This window comes from Anabrus simplex, chromosome 6, assembly GCF_040414725.1.
Source record: "Anabrus simplex isolate iqAnaSimp1 chromosome 6, ASM4041472v1, whole genome shotgun sequence".
NCBI lineage: Eukaryota > Metazoa > Arthropoda > Insecta > Orthoptera > Tettigoniidae > Anabrus > Anabrus simplex.
The window spans coordinates 279695391-279719920 of record NC_090270.1 but is presented as its reverse complement, the minus strand read 5'-3'; the positions used below and the strand labels follow the sequence as shown (position 1 = coordinate 279719920).

General features: G+C 42.3%; 1 protein-coding gene across 1 annotated transcript in view; it reads right to left on the bottom strand.

Moving 5' to 3' along the window:
* The window catches only part of LOC136875981 (lipase 1), a 188080-nt gene that overhangs the window by 49881 nt on the left and 113669 nt on the right, over window positions 1-24530 (bottom strand). Inside the window, exon 7 of the mRNA XM_067149597.2 lies at window positions 13041-13125. Coding sequence (XP_067005698.2) covers window positions 13041-13125 — 85 coding nt within the window. The remainder of the gene's footprint in view (window positions 1-13040; window positions 13126-24530) is intronic.

Below are 24530 nucleotides of genomic sequence, written 5' to 3'. Positions count from 1 at the left end.
AAAAAATTACGACATCATCCAAATAGTTATACACAAACTTAAACTTTATGTCCGACAGAATGGAATTTAGCAGCCTCGACAACACAGCTGCTCCACAGTTCAAACCGAACGGCAGCCTCAGGAACTCATACAGGTTCCAGTCGGTTATAAAGGCAGTCAGGGGAAAGGGGGACCTGGTAGTATGCTTGGTTCAAGTCCAGAACGGTGAAAGACTTCGCCCCAGAAAACCATCTAAAACAAGTGTGGAGATCAGGCAAAGGAATCGATTGGAGTACTATCTTACTGTTCAGGGCTCGATAGTCTATCACAGCACGGAAACCGCCAGAAGACTTGGGCACTAAGAACACCGGAGAAGCATATGAAGAGGTGGAAGGTCTGATAACACCATCCTTTTCCATCTGTTCCACAATCTTCTTCAATTCCAGCATACGTGGTGGAGACAGACGATACGGAGGAGATCTAACCGGTTAATGGTCTAGCAACTCAATGTCATATTCTAGGATATCAGTCAACCCTAATTTACTTGTTAAGACTTCCGGAAATTCTTTACAGAGTTTTCGCACTTGTTCAGCTTCAATTTCCCCTAGATGTCCCAGATCAAGGCAATTCAGATCACTATCCTCGACAGGAGATGGGTAACCTACACACGAAGAAATGGGTATCTTCAACGGAGCATCAACCAAAGCAAACTTAACGTCTGGAGAAAATTTAAAAAAGAAATTCCTACTCTGTAAGTCTAACACTAGACCTACGCTAGACAGAAAATTCGAACCAAGAATTACGTTACAAGTCAAATTAGGCGTTACTAAGCATCTGACCTTCCAGGTAAATCTGCCAATCCTCAACTTAACCTTCACTGAACCTAAAATTTTAAAAAACTGAGAGTTAGCAGTGACGCATTTGACATTCGTAGATTCCAGTTCCGGCAATTTACATGGAGATTTCATTTTATAGTACCATGCCGAATTAATTAGGCACACCACACTTCCGGTATCAAGTAAAGCGTTTACCGGTTCATTATTGATTTCTACGGGAGTACAAGTACCTTGGGAGGGAACATGAACAGAAATCTTGTTACATTGATGCGGGCAAATAAATTTTTCAGACGTCCAAGGAATTTCAACGCTAGGCCTGTTACATTCTAACTTGTTGTCCTCTAGTCATTGATTATTACTCTGAACTGACAAAGGACAGTTTTTCTTGACATGTTGTTTGGATCCACAGGAATAGCAACCACCAGAATGACGTTTAACAACTGGACAAGTGTTCCTCAAATGACCCCTACATCCACAGTTAAAGCATTTGCGAACATTTCCATCCCTAGCAACTGAAGAGACAGTAGGATTATCAGGTCTAACAGGAGGAGGAAGGTTGACAGGTCTGGTAGAGTCACCATGTTTGACGTCCTCAGCGAATGAGCATGCCTCTTCCAGTTCTCGGAAATTGGTGGGACATCGGGTTAAAGAGAGGTAGGAACGATACGAGGGTGATATGCCTTTTAAAATCCTAGCCACCATCTCACTTTCCTGAACAGAGATCATAAATACTTTGCAGTAAAATCTCAAGTCCAAAACATAAGACAACAAATTTTCATGTCAAAACTGAGTTCTGAAACAGTGTTTGGGAATAAAGCTCTGGAGAGCAAGAGATGGAATGAACTTCCCTAGTACCAGCTCATGGAAAGCATTGATGGATAGGTTCCGTGATATAGCTTCCGAAATCTCTCTTTTCAAAATCCATTCACAGTGAGGGAATAGAGCACGAAAAATACCTAAATCGTCCACAGAATAAACATTAGCTGACTCCGTCAGCTCCACAAGAAATCTTAAAAACCTGATGCTCTCCTCAATAGAGTTAACAGAAAAATTATTTACTCCTTTAAAACTCTCCTTCAAACAATTATGAGATGACGCAGAATTAACTCGAGTTAGCAAGTTTTCCAGAACAGAAGTTGTGATACCACAGTTACATGGGTTATGAGGAGAGGATACAATAGTATCTGGAGTAGGTGCAGACGAAGGCGTAATGGGGTTAACTTTCTCAGAAATTCCCATATTACTAAACTCTTTGTTGATCAACAAAAGGTCAAGTTCGGCTGAAATGCCCGAAACAATAGTTATTAACTTGATACATTCTGTCATAATTTCGTCCTCAGGCTTAACAGCAAAAATGTCCTGAATGCGCCCAAGATAGTGATGAGCTCTGGCCTTTAACTTGTTCACTTGAGCTCTTGAGGGAGGCAATTCAGAAAATTCTTCCCTAATGACGTTAATTTCTTGCAACGAGTCACATATCACACTTAAAAATTCCCCACACTTAGTTCGTTCAATAATAGACAGGTCAATGGGAACATGAACATTTGCTGTCAGTAAGGCAGCACACTCTCCTATGGTACCAGGTACCTCTAAATTCCGGATCGATAGTTCATATATCAACTCAGCCTTTCGAAGCTGATAGGGAAAAATCACAGTACGAGACATAGTTTTTGGGTAAGGAACACTGAAACAAAGATTACGCCCAATACACACTTCCTTCGCTAACCTTATTTCCACTAAAGAACAGGTCGATCAACACCCCCAAAGAAAGGTTATGAGTGACGTATAAGAGCCTTCAGGCACCAAGAAAACAATAAGAGATCCAGTGACCTTTACTTCCCGGTTAATTTAGGGTATGCCAAACCCATAGAATCATCAAACACAAGACAGAAAGACACAGATGCACGCCAAGACAAATAACAGTGTGAGATGTTTACACCTTTCTTCATGCAAATAAAATTCTCAGTTACAGGACTGAGAAATTACTAAGAGAAAATCAAATAAAATAACTCACCGGTTGTTAGCCTTATGATTAGATCAAAGCAAATTTCCAGCAGCAAGCTAGCATACCAAGCTCCCAAGCCAAAGAATCAGGAATACATAACCCTCAGATACCTGACACAGCAGCGACGGGCTCCCCCAAGATGACAAAATGCACAGGGAACAGAAATGTATTTGCATTAACACAAGCCGAATCTTGCCTTCCTCTTTACAACTAAGCACTTTCAAAATGTACCTTGTTATTATTTTAGTCAGTATCCATCAATTTTAAAGATAGGTAAAAATGACCTCGAACAGATTACCAAAGGGGAAATAGAATCACAGAGAAAATTAAAATTCAAACAAAACAAAAGAACCACGCTAACTGATACCAAAAACACTATCGCTTACTTTGAAGGAGGTATATCACGATAGTATTTGCACGACCATGGGTAGTATAAACACGAAAATACCCAATAGAAGGTCGTAGCAACACGTGGAAGATACTAGGGCCCACCAAGGTCAGGTGGATAAAGAATAAATAATTTACTACTAAGTAAAAGAAGTTAATACTGACTAAAATAAAACAACAGACTTAAGTTAAACAGGAACTTTAATAATAGGAAAGAAAGGTTGACACAAATCAAATAATAAGTCCTGCATATAAGACACAGGGAAGATTAAATTAAATTAGGAAGCCTTGGACATCAAGTTAGATTAAAAAAAAAACCAAAAGAAACTGCTTTCACTATTCAAATCGTAGGATAAATCTGGAATATATTTCAGGGTAAATTAGGAAACGTAGTACTTAAGGAAAGTTCCAACCCTAAGATCTTGGTTTGATTACACTATGGTAGTAGAGTAGAAAAATGCTTTTGTATGACTACTTCAGAAGTTTATCAACATAAATCAGAAAAGCCAAGTTACAGATCCCCAAAAGCACCAAGAGCAGATCAGGCGCACGTAATTAAAATAAAACATAGAGGAGAAATTAGAAATAAAAGCCACCAAGTAAACTAATTATTTAGTTTAAAATGTTAATACTTTAGAACACCAAGAACCGCAGAAATACGAAGCACGAACTCCGATTCACATACCCAACCAGAACAAAAAACACTCAACTCACGTCATATGTCCACCAGCAACAGTCGTATCAGACGTCAAATGTCAAAATATAATAATTACATTCACCAACCAAGGGTTGTAAATGTAACCAAGGCAACCGGTCACATGACCAAGAAAATGGCTACCCTTACAAGATAATGAACCAAAGCTAGAACCAGTCATTTGAAAACAATTTTTCTACTCGTACATTCTCCCATTTTCTCACAATGCTTCGTATAGTAAGATATTAAAGATTTTCCAGACAGGATTAATGCATAATACCCCCTTTTAAAATTAAAACGTACTCTCGAAGGTATAGTAGAAGTATGGAGACGAACTTGTCACAAAATCTTTGAATACATTAATTTTCGTATTAAAAGAACATCTCTAGAAAGGTTAACAACCCAAAATCATTCTATGAATAATTACATAAAAGCCCCACGAAAGTTTATAACCTATTCACAATAAAGATAACCAGCAATTCAGTCTCTTTGGTTAATCGAATTTTTCACTAACAGTGATAATTGAATTTTACTTAGTACAATTTAGGTGTAGATATACCCGACGACACGGAACAGTTCGCTGATAATTACTGTTATCACATCCATATACTTCCAGGATCAAACGAAGATTGTAGTTACTTACAGTTTCCCAAGTTGACAAATAAAATACATGAAAACCGACTGGTGACTATCACCACACGGCGATAGAATTACCCCGGATCAAAAGGGTAAATTTTCCTCCTTTTTTCCTCTGCTAATATATAATTTAAAGATCCAACAGCAAGAGCAAGATTTTTCTTCTTCTATCCTCCATTCAGGAAAAAAAAACAGATGACGACCGAAAATATTGTCGTTGTGTACAGGAACAATCCAGTACAAGTTAAGTTGGGTTCATGCTACAAGAGGGCAGCACAATACATGTCTTGAAGTTCACTGGAGGCTACTGCCTGCGGGAGGCACCAGTACTACTAGCACTTTGCAGAATGATAATGTGGCTTATTTTAAATGCCCTTAAACTGTCCAATTTCCATCAGAACAGCAAGGATAGGATAGTGCTAATGGGCGATTTCAATGCGAGAGTTGGAAATAGGACTGAAGGATACGAGAGGGTAATTGGTAAATGTGGGGAAGATATTGAAGCTAATGGGAATGGGAAGCTTTGCTGGACTTTTGTGCTAGTATGGGTTTAGCAGTTATGAATACATTCTTCAAGCATAAGACTATTCACCGCTACACACAGCAGGCTTAGGGTACCAGATCCATAATAGACTATATCTTAACCGACTTCGAATTCAGGAAATCCGTTAGGAATGCATGGGTTTCCCGGGGACCGCTATCTGATCTGTAGTGAACTAAGGATAAAGAAAGTGAAATATGTCTGTAACAGAATAAGGGTAGAAAATCTCTAGGACGAGGAAATTAAATAGAAGTACATGGATATAATTAGCAGGAAGTTCCCGAACAGTGGACAGTAAGCACGTTCAGAATATAGAAAGACAATGGGTGGCATACAGGGATGCTGTAGTAGAAACAGCCACGGAATTCCTAGGAACAACTGTGTGTAAAGGTAGGAAAAAGCGAACATCTTGGTGGAATGATGAAGTGAGAGCAACTTGTAAACGTAAAAGGAAGGCTTATCACAAATGGCTCCATACAAGTGATGATGCAGACAGGGAATTGTACATAGATGAAAGAAACAGAGCGAAACAAATAGTTGCTGAACCCAAAAAGAAGTCTTAGGAAGATTTTGGTAATACCCTGAAAGGCTAGGTCTAGCAGCAGGGAATCCTTTCTAGACAGTAATAGAGAATCTTAGGAAGGCAGGGAAAAAAGGAAATGAACAGTGTTTTGGGTAATTCAGGTGAACTTATAATAGCTCCCAGGGAATCTCGGACGGGTGGGGGGAATATTTTGAAAATCTTCTCAACTTAAAAGGAAATCTTCATGGTGGTGTCGCGAATAGCGAAGCTCATGAGGAGGAGGAAAATTATGCAGGTGAAATTAAGCTTGAAGAAGTGGAAAGGATGGTAAATAAACTCCATTGTCATAAAGCAGCAGGTATAGATGAAATTAGACATGAAATGGTGAAGTATAGTGGGAAGGCAGGGATGAAATGGCTTCAAAGAATAATAAAATTAGCATGGGGTGTTGGTAAGGTACCTTTAGATTGGATTGGACAAAAGCAGTAATTGCACCTATATATAAGCAAGGGAACAGGAAGGATTGCAACAACTCTCGAGGTATCTCCTTGATTAATGTACCAGGCAAAGAATTTACTGGTATCTTGAAGGGAGGGTGCGATCAGTCGTTGAGAGGAAGTTGATGAAAACCAGTGTGGTTTCAGACCACAGAGAGGCTGTCAGGATCAGATTTTCAGTATGGGCCAGGTAACTGAAAAATGTTACGAGAGGAATAGACAGTTGTGTTTATGTTTCGTATATCTAGAGAAAGCATATGACAGGGTACCGAGGGAAAAGGGGAGTATGGGATTAAGAATATTGAACCCTTTAGGTCCATATTGCGGGGTACCTACCTTCCTTACCTATCAGCAAAGTTCATGAGATCTGTCTCTTGGGTCGTTTCGGGTTCTTCGTCACTTGCTGAGGTAAAGGTAGGGTTCATTAATTCTAATCTATCTACCGGAACGAAAGGTCTGTTTAAAAGATTCCTATTTATTCAGGAAAATTCTGAAGCATGTCAATGGTATCATAGAAGTCAATTGTGTCCTCTGGACACCACAATCATTTTTACATAAATGTCAGAACACTGGTGTGAGACTTTAACGTAATTGCCTGATGGGCAGTCTTACTAGAAACCATTGTCTCAATTATTAATCATTTAAGAAAGGAAAGTCTGGAAATCCTTAAATTCGGCTTCCACGTGAGACCACATGTACCATCATAGTGATTCGTTATGGTCCAGCCCTCGTAACACGAACTCTGGACTCTGAGTATAATTAAGGCCGTCCAATCGGTGTGTGCCACACAGTGGTTCTACGGCATGGACCCTTAATTGAATCGATGTGACCTGCGTCTATGTCATGGACCGACATCTAATCTTCTAAGTTACTTTAACGTCATTGTGGATGATGACCGCAAGGAAATGATGCTACAATGGCATATGGCCCTAATCTAAGTCACTGAGATTGATGACCCCCTGACCATCCAAGTTTCTAGGCTGAAGGCTAAACACAATTAAGTTACATCGGTTTATGACCAAAGTTCCACTTTACTATCCCCAGCACATTCACTGCTCAATCAATCAAAGTTCAATAATTACAACAATAGCAATGCTCACAAACTTAGTGGCAGAAAAATCCATTTCCTTCGGATATGTCCCCTTAATCGTTACTTTACATGTTAACATTCCCCAGAAAACAAACTAAAATTTCCAGAATGCATCTCCAAGTTATTCGCTTGATTAAAGTTATTTCAAAATGCGGTTTCACTGAATTTAATAATTAAATAAATTTAAATGATTTAACGAAATGTTAAAGATCAGTAAATTTTATCTCCGCGGACTCTGGTTTCTTCACAAATTCCTACGCAGCTGTGATGTGAGTTCAATATTGCGATGTTTATCTGGCTGGAAAAGAATTTTACATAATTCATGTCCAGCTATATATATCCCATCTCGTGATATCATGCTTAAAAATCTAATCTAGTCCTAACCGTTATTAACGCTTGGATATCCTAATAATCTACGCACAAACCAAACAACTCGCCATATAATTACGATGTCATATCTCGTCATTACCATTATGAATTTTGCACACCCCTCACAGACAAACCGATCATCACGACCATCGCTCTATATTTTGGACAACCCTGAAATTGGGTTACTCTGTTCCTTATACTCAAAGTTCGTGATTTCAAAAGTTCATTACGTCCCCAATTACAGTATTTCACAATACTTAGATCATTACCGGCTATGAATTTCAACTAAATCCAGCATTTTAACGTTTCCCCTGGCCGAGAATTACAGTACAATCTCAAGTCCACTCCTTTCCCGCTATCATAGCTGAGCTCTCTCATCCCCCCAAGCTCGCTTGGCAGTTACAGGAACCACCTGGTTTATTCACAGTTGACTGACTTCTCAAAATGCTCCCTTTAAACTCTGCCGACATAATTAAACAAATACGATATTCTAACCAACAAAATGCACAGATTATGCTTCAAGATGCCCACACTAATTATACGCGTCGCCAATTGATACCGCTATGGATTTCTATGAATTTCTTTCCATTCCCAACATTATAAAATATTCCTCGGGCTATCATGTCCCGGCTTCAAATGACAGGACTCTAACCTGATTCGCACATCTCATCTCAACTCATATAAAACATTCCTCGGGCTTCCATGTCCCGGCTTCAATGACAGGTCCAACCTGATTCACAAAACGAACCTCTGTTTCCCAACTCCACAATTATCATCGACCAAGAACTGGAATAAAATCCCCACTAGAAATCCCGACGTCTAATATCGCACAATGTATTAATCATGAATAACTTCGCATAAATGATATCGTATTTAATAACTTGATTTTTACGAGAAATGACTGAAACATTCTACTAGATCTTTTATTGTCAGTCAGACACGGTTTAAAATTGGCATTTAAAAAAAAACGTTTCTCTCCGTGACCAAATTCATCACCCTTGGCTCTCACCCGACAGCGCGCTTCCACTCGATTGAAAATGAGTGACCATGGATTATTATTATTATTAACGTCAAATTGCAGACAGAAGAATTTTACGTCGAATGAACATCTTAATTTGACATCACAAAATATAGGCAGTACACTCACACGGATGACGATCTACATTGGACGTGATATCACTTCGGAACCCTATTCAATAACTTTTTACAACACTATACGGCACTCGCAAGACTTCAAACTTTTATCCAAGTGGAAAATAAAACAAATGACCCTTTTAGTCATACTCTCACATTTACAAAACTTAGTAGGGTGACCACTGCGTCGTATATCCCCATTCAAATACACTTTAAGAAATCACGAGACAGGATATAAGAGGTAGTAAGATGGAAAGTCACCTACCTCATGTCTTCATGCCAGTATTCGTCTTAGGGCTCACCTGCGACCCTGGCATTTTATTTAGCCATTTTTACATTCATGGCTTCACAATTTATTATTATTTCTTCAGGTTTCCTGGAATAAAGCATTAAAAAAAGAAAATACCCTTCACTTGTTTGCTTGAACGCACACGATGGACTATAATTATTTCCGCACACGAATTACTTAATCACATTAGAATTTATTCAGTACTTTGACCGTCCTATCTGGTACAATTAATTCACTCAAGAAAACTATCTCCTCATGGAGTCAAGACTTAGCCGCAATGGCTAAAATCTGCAGTTGAACTCAGTCTACTTTCGTTGGTTTGATTTCGCAGAGCAGCTCAACAATTTTTCGTCCGCTTTGTATCACAAATGCCGGAGAAGGAGGGTTCGTCATGGCGTCCCTTCATATTTATAGCAGTTACCCCCTCTCTTCGGATCTCTCCCTTTGCCGCCAAGAAAATTTCTATAAATTTTCTGACTTACCTAAACTGTAATTTCAAGTGTTTTGAAAGTGACTACATGCTTGCTACATTTCTGGCGGTAGTGTTCATGGACATTTAAAAATTTTACGGGTTCGATTTGTGAGATGATTGACCTCCTTTGATAGGCACTATATTTTTTTGACTTGGCGTGGTCACGCCATGTACACGCGCTTTGAAATAGTTCATAAAAATGACTTGAGATTCTTCCGCCGTCGACACGTGTGGTTGACGTCACGTAGCCCAGAGCGTGGGACCGAAGGTAATCACCCCCTCGTCACGTGTCAAATCCATGCTATCAAGAATCCAACTTTTAATTTAATTGTTACATTATGCATAATGTTCTTAGGGCACAATGGTCATGGGTTCAATATATTATTAAAATCAATCAAAGTCATTTATGTTGACAATTGGGCTGCACTGAGAACTGATGGTAGAATGATTTCTTGGTTCAGGGTACTTACAAGGGTTCACCTTTGTTGTTCGTAGTTTACATGGATCATCTGCTGAAATGTTTAAAGTGGCAGGGAGGGATTCAGTTAGGTGGAAATGTAATAAGCAATCTGGCCTATCCTGACGAGTTGGTCTTAGTGGTAGATTGTGCCGAAAGCCTGCAATCTAATATCTTGCAACTTAAAAATAGGTGCAATGAGTATGGTATGAAAATTAGCCATTCGAAGACTAAATTGATGTCAGTTGGTAAGAAATTCAACAGAATTGAATGGCAGATTGGTGATACAAAGCTGGAGCAGGTAGATAGTGTTACGTATATAGGATATGTGTTCTCCCAGGATGGTAATATAGTGAGAATGAATCAAGGTGCAGTAGAGCTAATGCAGTGAGCTCGCAGTTGCGATCAACAGTATTCTGTAAGAAGGTAGTCAGCTCCGGACCAAATTATCTTTACATAGGTCTGTTTTCAGACCAACTTTGCTTTACGGGAGCGAAAGCTGGGTAGACTCAGCATATCTTATTCACAAGTTAGAAGTAACAGACATGAAAGTAGCGAGAATGATTGCTGGTACAAACAGGTGGGAACAATGACAGGAGGGTACTCGGAATGAGGAGATAATGGCTAAGTTAGGAATGAACTCTGTGGATGAAGCTGTCCGCATAAACCGGCTTCGGTAGTGGGGTCATGTGAGGCGAACGGAGGAGGATAGGTTACGTAGGAGAATAATGGACCCAGTCATGGTGGGTAAGAGAAGTAGAGGGAGACCAAGACGACGATGGTTAGATTTACAGATAAGAGGTATAGAACTAAATGAGGCCACAGCACAAGTTGCAAATAGAGGATTGTGGCGACATTTAGTAAATTCACAGAGGCTTGCAGACTGAACTCTGAAAGGCATAATGGTCCATAATGATGGTGCATGATGTATGTATGTATGAAATTTCAACTTTTTCTGGTGAAAGGATTCGGAGTAATGAATATTTTGGTTTTCAAGCTTTTATCCCTGTTTCATCCCCTTGGAGGTGAAATTTTTGAAACCCTTCCTTATTGGATGCCTACCGTGTAGTAGGATAATATGCCTAAAATTTCATTCCTTTATGTCTAGTAGTTTTACCTGGGCGTTGATTGACAATCAGTCAGGCGATTGCCTTTTCTTCTTCGCGAGTGGGTCACTTAGGACCAAGCGGAATCAACATTTGTTGGCTTTCCTTTTCGCCCAGAATTCCTTCATACATAATGAATGGATGTGTTCTCGTTGCAGGGACCACACATGTCCGTTAGTCTCTCATCATCCTCAAAACCCCGTCTAAATGTGATTTTTATAATTTCATTGTGGTCCAGTAGATTTGGTGATCCTAATTTCTTCAGGTCTTTGTCTGTTTGCACCAGTTTGATGTAGTGGTTTTATTCTTTAAGAATGTGTACATTGCGTGAGTCAGTCTAGTTGCGTCCATTCTTTCCTACCCCATTAATTGTCTTCTTCGCATGTGCATTGTGTATGTACTTTTGGAGATTCTTTTATATATTTCCGCATTTGGTTTTGGAAAATGTACTCCACGTTTGATTCCCAGTCCTAGGTGTTTACTCATTATTTTACGTGCTTTCATTCATCATTCTTTCTTTCTTTCTTTCTTTCTTTCTTAATCTGCTTACCCTCCAGGGTTGGCTTTTTCTTCGGACTCAGCGAGGGATCCCACCTCTACCGACACAAGGGCAGTGTCCTGGAGCGTGAGACATTGGGTTGGTATACAATTGGGCAGAATGACCAGTACCTCGCCAGGCGGCCTCATCTGCTATGCTGAACAGGGGCCTTGCGGGGGGATGGGAAGGAGTAGACAAAGAAGAGGGAAGGAAGCGGCCGTGGCCTTAAGTTAGGTACCATCCCGGTATTTGCCTGGAGGAGAAGTGGGAAACCACGGAAAACCACTTCCAGGATGGCTGAGGTGGGAATCGAACCCACCTCTACTTAGTTGACCTCCCGAGGCTGAGTGGACCCCGTTCCAGCCCTCGTACCACTTTTCAAATTTCGTGGCACAGCCGAGAATCGAACCTGGGCCTCCTGGAGTGGCAGCTAATCACACTAACCACTACACCACAGAGGCGGACTTAGTATAGAACTATGTCACAGTTAATTTTTGCCCACTTTTTTTTACAAATTGTATTAGGTTAAAGCAAAAATATCGTCGTAATCTGTTTACCATCCTGGGTCGGTTTTTCCCTCGGACTCAGCGAGGTATCCCACCTCTACCGCCTCAAGGGCTGTGTCCTGGAGCTTCAGATTCTGGATCGGGTGATTCAATTGGGGAGGATGACCAGTACCTCGCCCAGGCGGCCTCACCTGCTATGCTGAACAGGGGCCTTGTGGGGGATGGGAAGATTGGAAGGGATAGACAAGGAAGTGGGAAGGAAGCGGCCGTGGCCATAAGTTAGGTACCATCCCGGCATTTGCCTGGAGGAGAAGTGGGAACCACGGAAAACCACTTCCAGGATGGCTGAGGTGGGAATCGAACTCCCCTCTACTCACTTGACCTCCCGAGGCTGAGTGGACCCCGTTCCAGCCCTCATACCACTTTTTAAATTTCGTGGCAGAACCGGGAATCGAACCCGGACCTCTGGGGGTGGAAGCTAATCACACTAACCACTACACCTTAGAGGCGCACAACATTATGCTGTAAGGGGTTAAATTATTTCACTCGAGAGATATGTGGTTGTAACCAATTTATATATACGAAAAAAAATAGATGGTGTTGTATACTGGTTGCCTTAATTGCCGAACTGTCCAAAAATCAACACAAAACTGTCCTCATTAATTCTAGATAGACCCATAGGCCAAAAGCATTATCCATATTAACGCCCTTACCTCGACTAGCTGATGGATGGCCAGCCATGTTTTCTTCAACGTCTTGTAGCTCTATATTTTACTGGCTGTTTCAATGCCATAATTTGGTCTATCTTATGTGCTGACTTGTGCACAGTAGGTCTTGAAATTTCCTCAACATCGATATTTGTTATTATGCACAATGAATCAAACTAGTCACCTTTGAAAAGTACGTAGTATTATCATTTTAATCTCATACTGCAGTAGATATTTTAAAGTGATTGTGTAATGAATCTCTCACAATACTCACGGGATTTCACCAACTGGACGAAGTGCCATGCTGAGAAAGCTGAATGACCTCCTTGCATCGCCAATACTATCAGTGGGAGCTCGGTCTGTGGGAGATAAACATTATGGTATTTCTTCAAGTAAATATGCTTTGTTGTTAGTTGTATATCAGGTGCAAATAAAACAACACATTTGTTGAATTATACAAGCAGTGCGGCGAAAGCTACAAACAGATGGTGATCAATGTTGGCATTGCTGCTTTCACGGCCCGTACTTGTAGACATTATACTGTATAGGCTTTTGGGCTTATGCCGTGTCAAGAAAATAAAGTGAAATTCTTTACGTTTCGCAGAGAACTGTGCTCTGCGTCATCAGATGTCTCCCCGGCGTGGCACAACGCTAGCGTTCGAAGCGGTAGCTGACCGAACCATCAGAAATCAGTCTTACGTTCGGGAAGCCATCTGGTGACGAATGAACGTACAATTTCTACTTCTATTATAACGTCTACACTTCAAAAAGTCATTGTTTAAGAAGCCTTTCTCGTGGACAGTCGAGATCTTCTTCTGATGACGCAGAGCACAATTCTCTGCGAAACGTAAAGAATTTCACCTTATTTTCTTGACACGGCATAAGCCCAAAAGCCTATACACTATCATGTCTAGAGGGTGATCAAGTTATGGTACTTATTTTTACAGGTGGTCGGAAAGAACGTAAACCGGGTATATGGGCGTTAGAGTGTTAGTCATAGTAATAAATAATTTGTTAAGAAGGAAGCCATACTTTCCAATGTCGACTTAGTTAAATGGGACATAAAAACTTTCCACTCTGTCAAACACATAAAATGTTAACATACCTGTAAAAAATATAATTATGTAATGAATGACATGTTTCGTTCTACAAGAACATCCTCAGATTCTATGAAATCACTTAAAACATGCGTGTATATACAACATTGTTTACGTTGCGTAAATTTGTCAATGGTAGAGAGTTAGGTGATAATATGAACAAGTATTAACATAATGAAATACTGTTTGGAGACAAGAGGCTAAGCTTCGGTGATCCGGATAAGTACAGAATTCAACTGAGTAGAGGGGGGTTCGATTCCCACCTCAGCCATCCTCGAAGTGGTTTTCCGTGGTTTTCCACTTATCCTCCAGGCAAGTACCGGGATGGTACCTAACTTTAGGACACGGCCGCTTCCTTCCCTCTTCCTTGTCTATCCCTTCCAATCTTCCCATCCCCCACAAGATCCCTGTTCAGCATAGCAGGTGAGGCCGCCTGGGCGAGGTACTGGTGGTCCTGCTCCCTACTTGTATCCCCACCCACAGTCTCACGCTCCAGGACCTGCCCTTGAGGCGGTAGTGATGGGATCCTTCGCTGAGTCCGAGGGGAAAACCCAACCCTGGAGGATAAACAAATTGAGAAAAAAGAAAGAAAATATGGCTACGTAACACGGTTTACGTCCGCCTCTGTGGTGTGGTGGTTGTGTGATTAACAGCTCCCCCCGGTAGACCCGGGTTCGATTCGCACCTCAGCCATCCTCGAAGTGGTTTTCCGTGGTTTACCACTTCTCCCCCAGGCAAATGCTGGGATGGTAACTAACTTAAGGTCACGGCCGCTTCCTTCCCTCTTCCTTGTCTATCCCTTCCAATCTTCCCATCCCCTGCCAAGGCCCCTGTTTAGCATAGCAGGTGAGGCCGCCTGGGCGAGGTACTGGTCCTCCTTCCCATTTGTATTCCCGGACCAATGTCTCACACTCCATGACACTGCCCTTGAGGCGGTAGAGGTGGGATCCCTCGCCGAGTCCGAGGGAAAATCTAACCCTGGATGGTAAACAGATTAAGAAAGGAAGAAAGCACCGACTATAGACACATACAGTGATTATCACCTGGAACATTACGGAGGACTCAGTCAACCACGTAATAAGTACGCTGCACCTCTACGCGTACGGAATGGTTTAAGTATCTGGGCTTAAGAGAGACATGATTCCTTAGCACACTGTCGTATTTGCAGCAAGGTAAACCTGTCTGTACACTCAAGGTCGGAACTTATAAAAAAAGAAAAAAAGAACAAGGGTTTCGAAGCGGTAGCCTAGATTACTCTATTACTACAGAGTTACAAGGCGAACTGTTCGTCACCTGGATTGGCTATATGGTACTAATCGCAGCCAACGTATGATCATATTCAAGGATTCGGAGTTCGAATCTACTTACGAGGTTCTCAATTTAAGTTTTAATTTATACTCCTAAAGGCATTCCTATATTAAGGTTTAACTTCCTTACGTCTCAAAAGGTCCGCCTCTGTGGTGTAGTGGTTAGCGTGATTAGCTTCCACCCCCGGAGGTCTGGGTTCGATTCCCGGCTCTGCCACGAAATTTGAAAAGTGGTACGTGGGCTGGAACGGGGTCCACTCAGCCTCGGGAGGTCAACTGAGTAGAGGTGGGTTCGATTCCCACCTCAGCCATCCTGGAAGTAGTTTTCCGTGGTTTCCCACTTCTCCAGGCAAATGCCGGGATGGTACCTAACTTAAGGCCACGGACACTTCCCTCTTCCTTGCTGTCCCATCCAATCTTCCCATCCCTCCACAAGGCCCCTGTTCAGCACAGCAGGTGAGGCCGCGTGGGCGAGGTACTGGTCATTCTCCCCAGTTGTATCCCCGACCCAAAGTCTGAAGCTCCAGGACACTGTCCTTGAGGCGGTAGAGGTGGGATCCCTCGCTGAGTCCGAGGGAGAAACCGACCCTGGAGGGTAAACAGATTAAGAAGAAGAAGAAGTCACAAAATATTTTTTCATGTGTACAAAGAAAGCATACATAAGAAAGAAATAAGAACATGCGAAGAACATGCGACTTTCATATGGCAAACGGCTGCGGTGAACTCCCAGTCCAGAAAGCCAAGAGTAATGACCGAGAGTATTCGTCGTGCTGACCAAACGATACCTAATAATCTGCAGGCCTTGGGGCTGAGCAGCGGTCGCTTTGTAGCCCAAGGCCCTTCGGGGTTTTTGCGCCACAGGTTTTTTTATTCAACGAATCAAGCGCAGTGCACTTATTGTCATCATTATGACACACCCATTCAACCAAGTAACTGCGCACTTTCAACTCATAAAACACATAATAGAGTAGCAAAGGGAGAACACCTACTGTACGGTTAGTACAAAAGCAAATATTATGTATTCACGGGATGACTGTGTGAATATTGTACTTCTTTATGGGGAAGCAAGGCAGAATTCGCAGGAAGCGAGACGCTTGTATCAAGAACGTTTTCCTGAACGAAGTCTACGAACCGCAGATACCTTTCGACGTGTTGCATGCAACGTGGACATTACATACATTACCCCCCCGTTCGTGATGCTCCAGTGACGTCTGAAAATAACGAAGGAGTTGTTCAAGATGCAATTTCATACAACCCACAATTAAGTTCGTTCGTTCGTAATCTGTTTACCCTCCAGGGTCGGTTTTCCCTCGGACTCAGCGAGGGATCCTACCTCTACCGCCTCAAGGGCAGTGTTCTGGAACTTCAGACTCTGGGTCTGGGGATAAAACTGGGGAGGAGGACCAGTACATCGCCCAGGCAGCCCCACCTGCTATGCTGAACAGGGGCCTTGTGAGGGGATGGGAAGTTTGGAAGGGATAGACAAGGACGAGGGAAGGAAGCGGCCGTGGCCTTAAGTTAGGTAACATCCCGGCATTTGCCTGGAGGAGAAGTGGGAAACCACGGAAAACCACTTCCAGGATGGCTGAGGAGGGAATCGAACACCCCTCTACTCAGTTGACCTCCCGAAGCTGAGTGGAACCCGTTCCAGCCCTCGTACCACTTTTCAAATTTCGTGGCAGAGCCGGGAATGGAACCCGGGCCTCTGGGGGTGGCAGCTAATCACACTTACCACTACACCACAGAGGCGGGCCACATTTAAGTTCATGCTTTTTTTCCTACTTACCTTACGTCGCACCGACACAGAGAGGTCTTATGGCGACGATGGGACAGGGAAGGGCTAGGAGTGGGAAGGAAGCGGCCGTGGCCTTAATTAAGGTACTGCCCCAGCGTTTGCCTGGTGTGAAAATAGGAAAGCACGGAAAGCCATCTTCGGGGCTGCCGACAGTGGGGTTCGAACCTACTATCTCCCGAATACTGGATACTGGCCGCACTTAAGCGACTGCAGCTATCGAGCTCGGTACACGTTCATGAGCCATTGGGAATGAACTGAACATCAGTCATGTATCTGTACTGCGCATATTGCACCGCCATAAATTCCACCCCCTACCGTCAACGACTACACCAGGAAATTCACGGATAGAACTCTCGCAATAGATATTGCGAAGAGTTGAAGCTGACGCGGATTTCTTAACGGACATTCTCTTTAGGACGAATCTAGAATTCATAACAACGGAACTGTTAATCGTAACAACATCCATTACTGGAGCGTTGAAATGATAAATATGAGGATCTCGATTTCAGGTACACTGTGGCATCAACGTGTGGTGCGGGATCATAGGTGACAAGATAATTTTTTTTTTTGCTAGGGGCTTTACGTCGGACCGACACAGATAGGTCTTATGGCGACGATGGGATAGCAAAGGCCTAGGAGTTGGAAGGAAGCGGCCGTGGCCTTAATTAAGGTACAGCCCCAGCATTTGCCTGGTGTGAAAATGGGAAACCACGGAAAACCATCTTCAGGGCTGCCGATAGTGGGATTCGAACCTACTATCTCCCGGATGCAAGCTCACAGCCGCGCGCCTGTACGAGCACGGCCAACTCGCCCGGTAGGTGACAAGATAATTGGACCATATTTCTTCGATGGAAACCTCATGGGACGACGCTATCCACAGTTTCTTAGTGAATACCTCACGCTGTTATTAGAGAATGTGCCCCTTATGACACGGTTAAGAATGTGGTTCCAGCAGGATGGAGCTCCTCCATACTGGTCATTGGCAGTACGGAACCACTTGCATAAGATATATCCTGGACGATTGATTGGGCGACGGGGTCCTGTCACATGACCAGGTAGATCACGTGACCTTACTGCACTAGATTTTTCCTCTGGGGTTATTTAAACGAAAAAGCCTATGAACAGGAGCCAGAGAGCCCGAATCGTTTACGGAGGCTCATCACTGAGGCCTGCAGGCAGATTCCACCACATATGTTGCAGCAAGCAAGAATGTCTCTTCTCAATCGTGCTCAGATTTGCATTAGTGAAGGGGTGGTCATTTTTAACATTTGCTTCATTAATAGAGCCAACGGCCGTAGCCGTGTTGAAACACCGGATCTCGTGAGATCTCCGAAATTAAGCAACATTGGGCGTGGTCAGGAGTTGGATGGGTTGCCACGCGCTGTTGGTGGGGGGTAAGGGAATAGAGGAGCGGAAAGGAACTGGCCACCCTACGGCACGTAAACTCCGGCTCAGGAATACCTCTGCGGAGGTTTGGACCTGCCTTCGGGCAGAATGACCCTTACCTACCTCATTAATAGAATGGCTATACACAAGCCCTTTGCATCTCTGTCCGTAATAGCTTCCTTTACTGGATATAGCTCTATTATGAGCTACTCAGAAATAAACATAACAGAGTACCTGCAATATGATAACTGATCATGATTTAGATTTGTATGAAGCATTCATTTCACACGAATACAACAATTCGCCCTAAATCGGACTCGAACCTGCGACTAACGAGCACCGGTTTCCTCCTCTAGTTTTTAACACGATCGGCTATCACGAGTTGTCGTTTTCTGTTGTGGGCTGGGAAGAATTGGGAGAAAAGACGAGCTGCTCGACTGAATGGCAAGTTCCGAGCAGTCAGCGGAGAGATGGCGTGGAATGACATTAGTAGACGAATAAGTTTGAGTGGCGTCTTTAAAAGTAGGAAAGATCACAATGTGAAGATAAATTTGGAATACAAGAGCACAAATTGGGGCAAATATGCCTTTGCTGGCAGGACCTAGTGTTTGCAGTGCACTATGTCTTCTTTATAGGCTAGAGCAATTTTGTTACTGTCATAGATCTGTCTCTGTCTTATCCTTGGCTTTGACAATATGAAAGTGACTGAGGTATGAGCGATGCTAGTAATGCCAATCCTTATGCAGCCAGTCCCTGCTATGAATGGTGTGAAAATGTTGCTCATAGGGTTGGTTGGTGCATGCATTTCAGTGGGCTTCGCAGACTGATATGTAATAGCAACTCTGGCTCGGTGAGGAAAGCAACGGGAAACTACCTCACTCCTCATTTCCCTAGTACGCCTCTTCAGTGATGCCTAGGCCATCTATGACAGCTGATGGCAGAGCTGTTGAGGATCCAACCAGCCTTGGGGCTGAGGACTCAACATACATACATTCATTCATAGGAAGGGGAGTTAGGGATTGGAATAACTTACCAAGGGAGATATTCAATAAATTTCCAGTTTCTTTGAAATCATTTAAGAAAAGGCTAGGAAAACAACAGATAGGGAATCTGCCACCTGGGCGACTGCCCTAAATGCAGATCAATATTGACTGATTAATTGTTGTTATGTCCATACTACATCTAGTCATTCATCCGTCATATTCTCTAGACATGACGTTCCTGTGATGCAGAATTTTTACGATTCTTTACCATCATTCGGTATTTTATCATTAATGCTGATTTGGTTGACACGAATAAACGAATTGTAGAAATCGTAGTAAGGCCAGACGTTGTTGTGAGTACCGGTAGCCAAGGTCAAGATGTTTAGGTTAGGTTATAATCAACGGGTTGCATAAAATCGAGTGAACAGGGACAGCTGTATCAGACGATATATAGCCTCTATAAATGTGCATTATTTTCCTAGGAGTACAATGTTTTGTAAGTGTATTTTTATATTAACGCTTCAGGGAAATACGGTGCATTCCCTCGGATGAAACCGATCGTAGAAACATTCAAAACATAGAAATTTTACACAGTCCGCCTCTGTGGTGTAGTGGTTAGTGTGATAAGCTGCCACCCCCGGAGGCCCGCGTTAGATTCCCGTCTCTGCCACGAAATTTGAAAAGTGGTACGAGGGCTGGAACGGGGTCCACTCAGCCTCGGGAGGTCAACTGAGTAGAGGTGGGTTCGATTCGCACATCAGCCATCCTAGAAGTGGTTTTCCGTGGTTATGCACTTCTCCTCCAGGCAAATGCCGGGATGGTACCTAACTTAAGGCCACGGCCGCTTCCTTCCCTCTTCCTCCAAGGTTGGTTTTTCTCTCGGACTCAGAGAGGGATCCCACCTCTACCGCCTCAAGTGCAGTGACCTAGTGCGAGAGGCATTGGGTTGGTGGATACAACTGTGGAAAAGGACCAGTACCTCGTCCAGACGGCCTCACCTGCTATGCTGAACAGGGGCCTTAATGGGGGATGGGAAGATTGGAAGGGATGGACAAGGAAGAGAGAAGGAAGTGGCCTTAACTTTGAGTTAGGTACTATCGCGGCATTTGCCTGGAGGAGAAGTGGGAAACCACGGGAAACCACATCGAGGATGGCTGAGGTGGCAATCGAACGCCCCTCTACTCAGTTGACTTCCCGAGGCTGAGTGGACCCCGTTCCAACCCTCGTACTACTTTTCAAATTTCGTGGCAGAGTTGGGATCGAACCCGGGCCGCCGGGGCGTGGCAGCTAATCACACTAACCACTACACCACAGAGGCAGACGATTCAATCATTTACTGATGTTTTAAAATTTATTTACCACACAGAACATAGACGAATAAGTACAACAATATTTTAAAATACATTAAACAAAAGCATTCGTATAGTAATCATCAATGGACCAAAATAAATAAATGAAACAAAAAAATAATCGCGATTGAACACATAGGACAAACGTGTGAAGCCGCTGCGATGGTTGAACTTATTATGCGCTAATAGTCACGTAAAGAGAGCCTCCGCGTCGGCCTCTCACCGCTGGATATCGTGGTTCAAATCCCGGTCGTTCTATGTGTGGTTTGTGCTGGACAAAGCGGGGGCAGGACAGGTTTTTCTCCCTGTACTCCGGTTTTTCCTGTCATCTTTCATTCCAGCAACACTCTCCATTCTCATTTTATAGCACCTATCAGTCATTAATATATCATTTTGGGAGTGGCGACCCCATGGTACTAATAGGCTATATCTGCTTCATTCATTCCATCCCTGACCCGGTCAATGACTGGAAAACAGGTTGTAGATTTTCATTTTCAGTCACGTAAAGCACGTCGGAAACTTCTACCGTCATTTTCTCGGAAACTGTTGAGTGACTGCGGATAAACCGACACGTGTGTTCGCTTATTTCAACCCCTCTTTCTTTCTTTCTTTCTTTCTTTCTTTCTTTCTTTCTTTCTTTCTTTCCTTCTTAATCATTTTACCGTGCGGGGTTGGTTTTCCCCTTGAACTCGGTGAGGGATCCCACCTCTACCGCCTCAAGGGCAGTGTCTTGGAGCGTGAGACATTGGGTCGGGTGATACAACTGGAGAGGATGACCAGTAGCTCGCCCAGGCGGCCTCACCTGCTATGCTGAACAGGGGCATTGTGAGGGGATGGGAATATTGGAAGGGATAGACAAGGAAGAGGGAAGGAAGCGGCCGTGGCCTTAAGTTAGGTACCATGCCGGCATTTGTCTGGTGGAGAAGTGCGAAACCATGGAAAACCACTTCGAGGATGGCTGAGGTGGGAATCGAACCCCCATCTACTCAGTTGACCTTCCGAAGCTGAGTGGACCCCGTTCCAGCCCTCGTACCATTTTTCAAATTTCGTGGCAGAGCCGGGAACCGAATCCGGGCCTCCGGGTGTGGCAGCTAATCACACTAACCACTACACCACGGATGTGGACTTTGTTTTGCCTATTAATTAAATTCCATTGTTTAGGTTCTTTTACAAGTGGCCTTACGTAGCACTAACACAGGTACTGTAGGTCTTATGGCGACGATAGGATAGGAAAGGACTAAGAGTGGGAAGGAAGCGGCCGAGGCCTTAATTAAGGTACAGCCCAAACATTTGCCCGGTGTGAAAGTGGGAAACCACGGAAAACCGTCATCAGAGCTGTCGTACGTGGGGTTCGAACCCACTATCTCCCGAATACTGGATACTGGCCGCACTTAAGCGACTACAGCTATGGAGCTTGGTGGGTGTTTTCTAGCGTTTTCTTGCATTAGTTTCAACGGGCTGTAGAATGTAATCAGTATATTACAAGCCGAAGCCGAAAAGAAAATTACGTCCATTGTAACTCTCCAAAAAAGGAGAATAAACATTTATTTTAATGTAAACATTATACTAGAAAATATCAACGGGTAAAAACGATCTCTTGTTGAGTAATCCAGCATTACGTGCCTTCACACCAGGAGTTGGGCAGCTTACAGGAACCAAATCATTTAAGTTTGTATAAGAAAACTTTGTTCTAAGTTGAGGCCCTGTTTCGTTAGGGGAAGCACACAGCAGCTCAGAAGCTAGAGTGATGGCTCTGTGAGCTCAAGTTGCCAGCTTCTGTCAAGGTTCATTCTGATGGAATAACTGCAAGTGTTCAAATACACACACCTCACTGACAAGTAAGAGAACTCCTGCAACTTCAGCAGTTCAGTATCTCAGAAAACCTTAAAAGTAGTTAGTGAGACGTAAAACCAATGACGATAATAATAATAATAATAATAATAATAATAATAATAATAATAATAATAATAATAATAATAATACGTTCCAACGCGCTCTGTAAACGGGCATAACGAGAAATAATAATAATAATAATAATAATAATAATAATAATAATAATAATAATAATACGTTCCAACGCGCTCTGTAAACGGGCATAACGAAGAAATAATAATAATAATAATAATAATAATAATAATAATAATAATAATAATAATAATAATAATAATTGTACCTGGAGGTACACCCCAACGCCGCGCATTTAAATCTAGCGCCTAAAAGAACCCCTCTATTGGCGAAACAGTGAAATTGAAACTATACCTACTTAAAACTTTACTCAGAAGAAGTCACCACTAAAATCTGACGTAATTTTGTTATTGTGAAGTTTCCTGAACTGACTGTATTTCTACTTGTTTTGTTTGCCATTCATCAGGAAGTTTGGACTTTCTTTCACAGATGTCACTACTAAAAAACTATGATCATGCACCCTGGTGTGAAGTGAAAGAACATTTGATTTAAAGAAGTTTTGTATTCATATTTTTTTTACTAATTGATGTTAATTTATTTTTGGGTTGGCAATATTTATCTTTTCTTTCCTCCAGTTATGAATGCAACCAATCAATAATTTCTGTAATTAATATTCTACCAATCACAGTCTTCTTCGATTTTGAGTGTAACTTTTAAATTATCCAATAAAATGAGAGGGTGTGGCTAGTTTAATCTTGAATGGTCTCGAACTCTCCCCGAGGGTTTATAAGCTGCGGATTTTCACGTCTCTTGGCCAATTGATCGTCATCTTACCTAGTGTGTGGATCAAAGCAGGAGGTGGGTGGCCTCTTTCATCAGGCAGCAGTACATCGACAATGTAATGACCACATAAGATCTTTATTTCTTGCTAGCTCCGCAGTTTAACCTGAGAGAAAGGTCCGAATCGTTAACTACGTAACCTAGTTTTCCTAAAAATGTAACTTTCTGCCGGCTAATGTAAAAAACTTCATAAAATCTTTAACTGTAAATCGGGGACAGAGAGTGATGTACCCTCTCGAGCTCACCTTCATATTGGTTTGAGGTGACTACGTTCTGTAACTGGTTTTCTTCCTTTTCGTAATGTCTTAATTTATTCTTATACGAGTCATCTCCATAGTTTGGGAATAGCCCCTGTTTCATTGGCCTTGTTCCCTTTAGGATTTAAGTGCTCATAACTAGGAGTGCAAGTATTCGCCTCCATTAATTTTGTGTTCGGGCCATTTATTTAGCCATTATTCTTGTTCCATGAAGGCCCAGTAGGTTGGGTATTAAATACCCCTGTATAATCCAGAAATTGTAAGTTGATGTTGCCTTGAATAGACTTGGAAAACTGAGAGCCTGTTAGCTCTTTTTCAAAGTAAGATTACTGTATGCCTCTTGAAGGTTAGGTGTTGTATTTTGGGAGCAAGTGCTCCATGAATTAGGGGGATTTCTGCCCTTGAGTGAATTTGTGCTCTTTGTAAATTTGAGCCGAGAGCTCAGGAAATGTAAATCGAGGGGCTTGAAGCCCAGGACTTGTGGGATTCACTATATTGTATTTTCCTTGACTTGTTTCTAAATTGCTAATTGTACCTGTTACGTTGTTATTTGTTGATTTTTGAAATTCTAAAGAAATATAACCTTTGTTAAAGTTTTAAATTAACTTTAATATTGTAGTTAGACCCATTCCCCCCGGCACCTTCTTTCACCTCTTTCTGCTCCACGGGTATCTCTGGAACAACAACAATAATAATAATAGTAATAATAATAATAATAATAATAATAATAATAATAATAATAATAATAATAATAATAATAATTTATCTTCCTTTCTCTCTTAATGTGTTTACCCTCTAGGGTTGGTTTTTCCCTCGGACTAAGCGAGAGATCCCACCTCTACCGA